This window comes from Candoia aspera, chromosome 2 (assembly GCF_035149785.1).
Source record: "Candoia aspera isolate rCanAsp1 chromosome 2, rCanAsp1.hap2, whole genome shotgun sequence".
In the NCBI taxonomy this organism is placed as follows: Eukaryota; Metazoa; Chordata; class Lepidosauria; order Squamata; family Boidae; genus Candoia; species Candoia aspera.
Window position 1 is genome coordinate 184,287,411 of NC_086154.1, and position 11,514 is coordinate 184,298,924.

Genomic DNA, 11,514 nt, shown 5'->3' on the forward strand with positions numbered 1-11,514 from the left:
GTCCTTACCAAAATACATGTATCATCCAAAGATTTCAGGGTTAGAGCATTCTAGGTCTCCCAACAGCACAGAGCATGATACAGAATGTAGTTATATGTTTCTTACTTGGTCTCTTCTGGTAAATAAAAATGATTCCTTGGATTGGAATTGTTGAGAGTGTTGATAGTTTAATAAAGCTATGACTCAGGTTAGCTGTGGCAGGGGAGCTAATCTTTTTTATGAGTGGAGTTGTTTTTTTGAAAATTACCGTTGAGAACCACAGTGAGCAGGGGAGCAATAATCCAAGGATGTCAGCAGAGGGCACAATGCTGAAATCTGTTACTCTTTTCCCCTGCTTTGGGAGAATTTTCCAATGTTTCATTACTGGAGGTTTATTGCATTTATTTTATTTCCTGACAAAAAAAACAGAAGGAAATTGCATCACTGTTTTTTGTCAGAATGTTAAATTGCTCCAGGGCAAGGTTTATCAACCAGGGATCCGTGGATGTCTAGAGTTCCATGAGAGGTCACTAGGGGTTCCCTGGGAGATCATGATTTTTTAAAAAATTAATTTCAAATTCAAGATGAGTTCACGCATCTTACCTTACATTAAAGGGTTAAGTTTCATTCTTTATTTTTATTTTAAGAACAGTGTTAATGCATATATACATACCTACCCATGAAACAAATATAATAATTTTGTAACTTCTGGCCTATATTTGAGCCTGAAAGTGCAGGGGTTCCCCGAGGCCTGAAAAATATTTCAAGGGTCTCTCCAGGGTCAAAAGGTTGAGAAAGGCTGCTCTAGGGAGTTCAAGAGGAGCAAGGCTGGTGCTGAATCCAGTCTATGGAAAGCTCGTTCTGAGTTACAGGAACCTATAATATTCAGGAACATAGTTTCAATTCATGCCATTGCTTAAATAACTACAGCTGCCTAAAGAAGATGCCAAAATGCCAGCTAATCTCAGCAGGTTAATTATGTGCAATACCCAAATCAGCATTTTAATGTCTGACTAAATTCTACTCCTAAACATATGACATTGAAAAATGCTAGTTTTTTTATGTTCCTTATTTCATATTAGGACAAATTTGACAAAACTTGTACAAACACAATGAAAAGTTTTAAAAGATGTATACATTTTCCTGCCTGGATATGATTTGGGAAATGCAGAACCATCTGAAACCTGCAGTCAGTCTGTAATTTGTTAACGCAGCTACCATTATACATACTTAAGAAACATTGGCAATTCATGTTTCATCAGTGCTAGCTTGCTGTTCAATCACTACTACTTGCTTAACATCCTGGAGGTGGAGATGGTAGGGTTCAAATTATCAGCTTCTGTTATTCACTAACAAAGATAGATATATGGAGACTGTTTGTAATGGCAACTTCCATACAACTCTTACTAGTTGGTAGTGGATGTAAATGGCAGTTTCATTAGAAGCTGCATGTTTTACAATAAAGCACATGAAAGTGAAAGTAAGTGGAAGTAATGCTAAAGTAAAATAATGCTCTATCTTCACTAAAATATTGTAAGAGTTAAAGACTTGTTATTAAAAAATTACGGTATCAGCATTCAAAAGCAGTATTCACGCTTACGAATATCTTCCCATTCTTTGTTCTCTAGAGAAACCTACATGTGTTGTATTGTGTATTCAACTTGTTGAAAGTCTGCGTTCACATGTCAACAACCCCAAATGAAATTAGTAAATATTAGAATTTGGATTAAAACTATAAATATTGCCAACCACCTGATTGCTCAGATTTACATTTTGTTCCCAAACTAGTGAAATACCTATTTCTGGGCATTCAGGAAATAATTTGATTATCATCTTATGGTCATTTCTTAAATTAGTTTGAGTTCCAGTATTAATTAAAACATGTCCATGCATGCAGTAGACAGACAGTTTATTTCCGTCATTGACCAATAAAAATACATTGTATAAAACAAAGCAAAATTATCTGCAGTAGATTTTTCCAAGACGGCTTGAAAACTGGATTTTTCAAAGGTGGCCTGAAAGCTCATGATGTACATTAGCATTCTACTGTCTCCTCTTGTCAAGCCTGACTCATGGGGTTTATTTATAAAGCGGGATTTTTTATACCCAGTCCAGCAGGACAGCAATAGAATGAGAAAAATTGTCAAATTGTAATGTGGTTTAGAAACCAAAAAAACTTACTTTGATTACAGACCATCAGTGCTTCTCACACCTATTTCAATCAACTTAAAAAAAACAAAAACAAAAAACTCCATCATTAGCGGTCTTCTGTCCATGGCATGAAATTGTTAATTCATAGTTACTTTTACAACATGCCTTAGATTTACTGATGGAAGATGTTTATTTTTCAAAATTACAAGTAAAAATAACCTGTTAAAAAATAAGATAGTGTTCTACTTGGTTCTACATTTGCTTCTACTTATGCAAAATAAATCATACATAATTACTGTTATCTGAAGATTGTTGTTGTTTATTCGTTTAGTCGCTTCCGACTCTTCGTGACTTCATGGACCAGCCCACGCCAGAGCTTCCTGTTGGTCGTCAACACCCCCAGCTCCCCCAGGGACAAATCCATCACCTCTAGAATATCATCCATCCATCTTGCCCTTGGTCGGCCCCTCTTCCTTTTGCCTTCCACTCTCCCTAGCATCAACATCTTCTCCAGGGTGTCCTGTCTTCTCATTATGTGGCCAAAGTATTTCAGTTTTGCCTTTAATATCATTCCCTCAAGTGAGCAGTCTGGCGTTATTTCCTGGAGTATGGACTGGTTTGATCTTCTTGCAGTCCAAGGCACTCTCAGAATTTTCCTCCAACACCACAGTGCAAAAGCATCTATCTTCCTTCTCTCAGCCTTCCTTATGGTCCAGCTCTCGCAGGCATATGTTACTACAGGGAACACCATTGCTTTAACTATGCGGGCCTTTGTTGTCAGTGTGATGTCTCTGCTCTTAACTATTTTATCAAGATTTGTCATTGCTCTTCTCCCAAGGACTAAGAGTCTTCTGATTTCCTGATTGCAGTCAGCATCCGCAGTAGTCTTTGCACCTAGAAATACAAAGTCTTTCACTGCTTCTACATTTTCTCCCTCTATTTGCCAGTTATCAATCAAGCTGGTTGCCATAATCTTGGTTTTTTTGAGGTTAGCTGCAAGCCAGCTTTTGCACTTTCTTCTTTCACCTTCATCATAAGGCTCCTCAGTTTCTCTTCGCTTTCAGCCATCAAAGTGGTATCATCTGCAAATCTGAGATTGTTAATGTTTCTTCCAGCGATTTTAACTCCAGCCTTGGATTCCTCAAGGCCAGCTTGTCGCATGATGTGTTCTGCGTACAAGTTGAATAGGTAGGGTGAGAGTATACAGCCCTGCCGTACTCCTTTCCCAATCTTAAACCAGTCCGTTGTTCTGTGGTCTGTTCTTACTGTTGCTACTTGGTCGTTATACAGATTCTTCAGGAGGCAGACAAGATGACTTGGTATCCCCATACCACTAAGAACTTGCCACAATTTGTTATGGTCCACACAGTCAAAGGCTTTAGAATAGTCAATAAAACAGAAATAGATGTTTTTCTGAAACTCCCTGGCTTTTTCCATTATCCAGCGGATATTGGCGATTTGGTCCCTAGTTCCTCTGCCTTTTCTAAACCCAGCTTGTACATCTGGCAATTCTCGCTCCATGAATTGCTGAAGTCTACCTTGCAGGATCTTGAGCATTACCTTACTGGCATGTGAAATGAGTGCCACTGTTCGATAGTTTGAACATTCTTTAGTGTTCTCTTTTTTTGGTATGGGGATATAAGTTGATTTTTTCCAGTCTGATGGCCATTCTTGTGTTTTCCAAATTTGCTGGCATATAGCATGCATTACCCTGACAGCATCATCTTGCGAGATTTTGAACAGTTCAGCTGGGATGCCGTCATCTCCTGCTGCCTTGTTATTAGCAATGCTTCCTAAGGCCCACTCAACCTCACTCTTCAGGATGTCTGGCTCTAGCCCACTGACCACACTGTCAAAAGTATCCCCGATATTGTTATCCTTCCTATACAGGTCTTCCGTATATTCTTGCCACCTTTTCTTGATCTCTTCTTCTTCTGTTAGGTCCTTGCCATCTTTGTTTTTGATCATACCCATTTTTGCCTGGAATTTACCTCCAAAGTTTCTAATTTTCTGGAAGAGGTCTCTTGTCCTTCCTATTTTATTGTCTTCTTCCACTTCCGCACATTGCTTATTTAAAAATAATTCCTTATCTCTTCTGGCTAACCTCTGGAATTTTGCATTTAATTGGGCATATCTCCCCCTATCACTGTTGCCTTTTGCTTTCCTTCTTTCTTGGGCCACTTCTAGTGTCTCAGCAGACAGCCATTTTGCCTTCTTGGTTTTCTCTTTCTTTGGGATGTATTTTGTTGCTGCCTTCATCCTGAACAATGTTGCTAACTTCTGTCCATAGTTCTTCCGGGACCCTATCTACTAAGTCCAGTCCCTTAAATCTATTCTTCACCTCCATTGCATATTCCTTAGGAATATTAGTGAGCTCATATCTAGCTGATCTGTGGGTCTTCCCTCATCTCTTTAGTCTGACCCTAAATTGTGCAAGAAGAAGTTCGTGATCTGAACTACAGTCAGCTCCAGGTCTTGTTTTTACTGACTGTATAGATGTCCGCCACCTTTGGCTGCAAAGGATGTAGTCAATCTGATATCGGTGTTGTCCATCTGGTGAAGTCCATGTATAAAGCCGTCTCTTAGGTGGTTGGCAGGTTACAGAAGTTATATCCAGATTTGAATTTTTTTATTAGGAGATTTAACTGCAGAAATCATGTGAAAGTGTAGACTGATTGTGGTTATATGCCATATGAAGTCAATTGAAAAGCAAGCCAAAACATTCCATATTCGTTTCTCCCCATTATTTTTTGAACAAAGGATGTTTTGGCTTGCTTTCAGTGATAGATTGATAAATAATATGGAACAATCAATTTGATAGACAGACAGATGTTTTTTAGCCGTTAGATTCTCCCCTGCCACGCCCAACCTCCTCCTGTGTTAACTAAGCCATAGGCATTTTTTAAAATGATTTTATATCTCCTTGATATGTGAACTCCTTCCTGGAATGAGGAGGAGGAAGCGGAGGCGGAGAAGCATATGGAAAGCATAGGTTGGAGAGGAGAAATGCCATTTCCATATCAGGATATTTATGGTCTTGATACAACTTCTTTGTAGTTTGGAAGGCTGTAGTCAGAAATAAAAATCAAGATGAGACTGCTAAATGGGCAGAAATGTCTGAGTGTACATACCACATTTTCTTTTAAAATTTGTGGTGTGCATGTTGACTATTTCCACATTAATACCTGACAAGTTAACGAGTTAACCTATTAAATATAATAGTGTGTTTCCATTTCACAGCTAAAGCTGTTCTAGTTTTGATAGTAATGGCTCAGCATCCATGTGAGTGTTCATGAAGGAAAAGCTTTTGGTTAATGTGATTAAAATGTTGGCATTGTCTATCCAGATACAGTAAACTAGGTTGCTTACTTATTTTTCTGATTCTCAGAGTCTGGATACTAACAGACTCTGTTGAACTTCTACATGCCCTCCTGATATAATCACCATAGGTGCGTTTTAAAGGACAATAATAGTTGTGGCGTACAAAGTTTAGACAAAAGAAAAATTACGGTTGGCAACAACTTTAAATGTACCCCCCCCAAGTCTAGACTGACTAAGCACTGCAGCACAGGACACTACTCTTCTCCTTCCAATAGGTTGTGTATGTTTACAATCTCTTACATTGCACGTTGTTTGTCAGATGTAGCTTTTCTTGAAGAGGGGGAAATACTGAACCTGGAACACATCTAAATGTTTCTTAATGTGGATTAAAAGAAAATGGGAGCCAGTTTTGCAATGCATGTGTCTTCTTCTTCCCATGACTTCTCTTGAAAGATAGCAAGCATTTCAATTAACTGGGGGATACAGTTGCCTGAATTTGGCTTCTGATTTCTCAGCAATTACTGAAATCCTGCATTACCCTAAGCATCATTTGCATTACACTCTCGGAGCATATACTGTAACTACTTGCTTTGCATAAGAAATTCATACTTCGTGGTAAGTCAAATGCTAAGGGTAAAAAACTGGGAATCCTTTGTTCCTTTATGCTGACAAGGTAGATTTCTACCGTATCTGCAGTCTCTGGCATTAGTCTTTAACCAAGGCTAAATCTTAACATCTTAAAATATATGATGTTACAGATAAGGTACAAAGTATCAAGATAATTTTGTGATTATAATCTAAAATCTTGAGAAATAAAATGGTACATTTTCTGCGGAATAATTACATATGTACACACTGTCTCTCATGTGTGCACTTTCTCTCACACACATAACATTTCATTCATTCATTCATTCATCCCAATGAGTTTTCAGAGAAAGGCATGGGAGTATTGACAAAATCATTTAGTCTTTGGTGCTCAGATTTCTGAAGGGATCACTATATAAAATTTAGCATCTGAACTACGGTAATGGGCATATTGTATCACTTCAGACATGCCTAATGGTCTTGCTTGTGCAAAATTAAAAAGGCTGACCCTGAGTGCCTCTTTTACATAAATATCTAATGTCAACTGAATTGAGGCTGGATTAATGAGAATTCTGGACAGTCTCTCTTCAGCAAAATTCAGACAATGGAAAGGAAGTGATGCCAGTATATTATCTTTGTACAACTACAGTTTTGTAAACATTTCAAGGAAATCTAGCAACTTACACATGAAAGTAAAAGATTGAAAGGCTAAACCCTTTGCTAAATGTGTTTTGCAGGTTGGACAATCTGCTCAATATGGCTTATGGAGTAAAGAGGTAATGATGAATTGTGTTAGATCCATAACTAACTTTCCTAATAACTTCTTGTTTGAACTAAAAGAATTGGTACTTCATGTATTTGATTTATACTGAATGATCTTAGCATGTTCAGATATTAAACAATCATTTTTGTTTCAATTTGTCACTTACTTCATCAGGTTTCTAACATAGTTTAGAGCATCTGGCACCTGCCATTTAATTACTTACTTTGGAGTTGCCTTTTGCATCAGTTTTTCATTTTGAAAAAAAATCGGAGCCCTTTTGTGCTTAAACACTTAAAGCATATTTTAACAATTATGATGCTACCACCAGTCCCCTTTCAGTTCCAGTCATCTTCTGTCTGTGCAACAGGCAGCTACAGATTTGGAGCAAGACTAAGAATAGCATTTCAAGTATGTTGCATTACCTAAATGGTTAAGAGAAGGGTTATAATAATTCCATAAGGCAATTTGGAGCTTGAAGTTTCAAGAATATTTGTTTCCTGCAGGATTACCTAAATGTAACATCACAAATCTGAAACTTTTTTTTCTGTTAAATAAATGTTTAGGTGTGTCAAGATAATTTACTAAGTCCATGTGTGAATTGATGAGTTCACACTTTTTTTGAGTGGATTTCTGCTTGTGCTAAGAGTTTCATTTCTTTTTTTGCATTGTTTTTTAAAACAGAATATGAACAATGCAAAGCAAATACATTTGTATTGTTACTTTTTCACCATTGTATTATCAATATGATTGAATTTTGGGAAATAAATGATGTGGTCATATTGTCCCTGCATCTTGAAAAAGAAAATATTTTAGAGATGAGTTAACATTACTAAGTTTTTAAAAAATGAACTAAACAAAAGATTCCTGAAATCAAATGTTAGCACTATAAGCAAAAATCTTACTGTTCCTATCTCTTCTTTAAAAAGATACTACTATCCAGTCCTGAGCTAAAATAAGAGATTAGAGATTGGTGTCCAATTGTGTCTGTCTACAAGCACAACTTAAATTTCTAGTAGATTGGATTCTCTCAACAGCACTGCTAATCTCTTTTCCCCACCCCGGTTCTGGAGCAATCTGAAAAGGTGTGGGGAAAAAAGAGAAATAACACTCTTAGCACAAGCAGAAATCCACTAATCTGGTACTAGATATAGACCTTTGTATACAGCTTGTTATTAAAATTACACAGTTTAGTTTTATATAATCCTTTTGTTTATATAATCCCTGACACACAAATTGCAAATTCTCAAGAACCTTGTCTAACCACATTCCAAACATGGCAATCACAATATTCCTCAGACTTTCTAACAGCTGACGACAATTCACTTTTGCATCTAAAATGACTAGGACCAGATGAGCTTTTCTGTCATGGCAGCATTGAAAGTAATTCAATTAGTAAGCTTAACCCCAGCCCAGGCAAAAATCAGAATAGTGTGACTTCAGAAAGACTTACTGCAGAGCATCATGAGAGCTATATTTATTTTATTGTTCACGATAAACTATTAATTTATTCAAGTCACACAAGTAGGTACTTTTGGTCAAATGGCACTATAACACTGACCATATGTTTTGCATATGTCTATAAGAAATGTAACAAAAATGCATACTTGAGGGAAGAAACAATTGATCCACAAGATGTAGGCAGAAGGGCACTTGGTTTAAGTTTCTTAAAGCATGTTGATATATAAAAATAGATTTCATTCTAAACTTGAATAAGCTTTCTTCTAAAATAAATATTTTGTCTGTCTTTTTTTTTTTTTCCCTTCTACATTGGTTAGTAGGTTTTCTCCAATGACCATTGATGGAATGACCAGTTTGGCTGGGATCAATATCCCAGGACATGCGGGAACCGGATGGTGCATTTTTGTGTACAATTTAGCTCCTGATGCAGATGAGAGCATCCTGTGGCAAATGTTCGGACCCTTCGGAGCAGTGACCAATGTGAAGGTTATCCGCGACTTCAACACAAACAAGTGCAAAGGTTTTGGATTTGTGACTATGACAAACTATGATGAGGCTGCCATGGCAATAGCCAGCCTGAATGGATACCGCCTTGGAGACAGAGTCTTGCAGGTTTCCTTTAAAACAAACAAAACGCACAAAGCCTAATGAGGTGTCCTCAGCCCAATTTATATTTGAAAACTATTCAACAAAGGCAAGTTAAAAGAAACTTTATACATTAGTAAATGTCTTTGTAAGTCAGTGTTGAGATGGGGGAATAAAAGACTAGCATCCTAAGAAATATTGCGAGATTTTTTATTGCTAGTATTTGAATTAAACTTCTTAAATATCTTATGTTTGAATATGGACAAGAGGTACAGGGTTTTTACCTGTCACAATGCATTCTATTGCCTTCTTTGAAGAAGGTGGACCTTTTAAAATGTTTGAGCTAAGGGAAGAAATTTCTTTTACACGACTGCCTTGAACCTGTGAGTAGATATTGAGGCTTTGTGTTATAATTCTTGAGTTAGTTAATCTTATGTTATGTTTGAGTTACACTTTAATGCCTTGCTGTTTAGTCTGTTCAAGAAGTGTTTTGAAGTTTACATTTTTATTTATAAAGTTTAAAAATATTTATTTTGTAATTATGATTTGGGTTGGGGAAGGGGGGTGGTGCATTATAAAAGCCTATTGTAAGATTAATGGAGAACTTTTCGTAAAGCTGTACCTTGCCAAAGAGATAAGAGCCTCTTTGATGTGGGTTTAAAAAAAAAACAAAGCATCTATTTTTATAAAAAAGAGAAAATTTGGAGAAACTTTTTACAGGTCCTGGAACAAATATTTTGACTTGAATACTTTGAGAAATCTCTTCATATGACACCTAGTGAGCTTTTAAAACTTACCAGGAAATTTGCAGTGGTTGGGGGAAAACACTTTAGAGCGATTTATGATGTAGAAATTCTTTAAGAGATCTTTGTTACTCAAGAAGTGGAATCACTGGGAGAAAGCACTGCTGGTTTTGGTTTTGTAATCGTTGGTGCAATCTCTGAACATCCTGGTTACTATGTGATAGGTGGCTCACATTAAACTTGTGATTTTGAAACAGAAGAAAATTTAAAAGTATATAAGAGCAGGCAAGAAATTTAAATTAACTGAGATGGGGGAAAAATCTGTTCTTCCTATAGAATTCCCTTCAGATAGAGCTCATGGTGTTTAGTGATGTACTTGCAGTATTGTTTGAAGAATTGTTTTGTCTTAAAGAAAAAAAAAGATGTTTGCACATGGTTTGCATAGTAGCAGACCAGGAAGAAGCAGTCTTGCGTTGGATATATTTGAAGGTATTTTGAAAGTTATGTTCAAGGCTAACACCTGAGCTTTGTGTAATGTAAATAAGATCTTTTGTTGATGAACCTCTTTTCAGCTAATACTTCGAGTTTTCTTCTGGTTTTTGTTTTCTTTACTTAACATGCCAAGTGATGTTCAAATGTTTTTGTATTTTTTTTTCTTTGTAAATGGCATTAAGATTGTTACTTGAGGTCTGCTTATTCATTTTTGTTGTCCTGGGGACTTGAATTTACAGTGGATCAGATACGTTGCAAATTTTGTCTGTAGATAGTCTAGCTTCAGCTGTTTATGGTGATGCTACATTTTTGTTTATAAATATGTTTGTGGTAAAAAAATGAGTATAACCATAGGTTTTGAACAAATTCCTTACATTTTTCATACCAGAATCATAAATACCTGTATGCTATTGAAATTTAACTTTGTATGATGCTTAAAATCACTTATTTGGGGAAATAAAGTCTTTACCATGTATGGAAGAAATTTAAGGTCAAAAAGTACAAATATTTTCTGATTAGCATCTAGCTTATAATAAATTTTTAAAAAGCTGAAGGCTGCAGTGCCTTCACTGGGATGCCCTGACAACTATATAGTTACGTCCTGCTTTTTGTATAAACTGAGATGCTCATATGCTTCCCCTTAGAACAAGCAATGTGCTATGCATAACATACTTGTACATGATCTTTGCAGTTGCTTTTTTTGATTATTTCTTTTAAAAATCGTAGTTATAAATTTTCAGTATAGTACAGTACATAATACTTTTGGAGAATAAAGTGTGCTAAAGTGACAAGCGACTGTTCATGCTAGACCCATTCAATGCTACTCAAATCAATTGATTTTCTGAAAGACATTCACTTGAGGTGCATTGAGCAATCGTTCTGCATTAACACAAACACTCTGCTTCAGAAAAGAATAATAGTAATAATAACAATAAAGAGATCCATTGTGGTGGGGGGAAATGTAGCTATATTCTTTGCTACTATATACTATGGTAGCAAGATCAAAGGCATTGGTGAGAAGGCATGTCTATCAGGCTTCACTTTACACTGTTTAACAGAGCACTTAATAAAATGTAAGGCTGGTATTTATTTGAAGTTGTACAGTATGACTTAATTCACATCTGTTGGAGTAGAAAAATATATTCTGTTGAGTATTTAAAAGAGGCTGTACATGTTTTCTTTTGTGTTTGGATCCTTTGTACTTTTTCATGTTCAGTACATCAATAAACAAAAGTTGAAGGGAAAGAACACTGTGGTGCAGAGGTCTTTTAATAGTTCATGTTTCTTTTAAATGTACTTTCCTAGGTGTAAAGTTTTTAAATTAAAATTAGAGCCACCACTCTAAATCTAAATGGCTTAGATGTGTTACAGCTTCTTGGTGTTACTGTGGTACAATGTGAAATTGAAATCTTAATACTTACACACGTGGTAAGCTTC

At 36.3% G+C, this 11,514-nt stretch overlaps 1 protein-coding gene across 6 annotated transcripts in view; it reads left to right on the forward strand.

Moving 5' to 3' along the window:
• The window catches only part of ELAVL2 (ELAV like RNA binding protein 2), a 135,037-nt gene extending 124,722 nt beyond the window's left edge, over positions 1–10,315 (forward strand). For 4 of the 6 annotated variants that reach the window (XM_063295006.1, XM_063295010.1, XM_063295007.1 and 1 more), the window contains 2 exons: positions 6,774–6,812; positions 8,575–10,315. In XM_063295006.1, the coding sequence (XP_063151076.1) occupies positions 6,774–6,812; positions 8,575–8,905 (370 nt within the window). In that variant the 3' untranslated portion in view covers positions 8,906–10,315. The remainder of the gene's footprint in view (positions 1–6,773; positions 6,813–8,574) is intronic. The other 2 variants (XR_010067312.1, XM_063295008.1) reach the window with 2 other exon arrangements.
• The last annotated feature ends 1,199 nt before the right edge of the window (positions 10,316–11,514 follow it).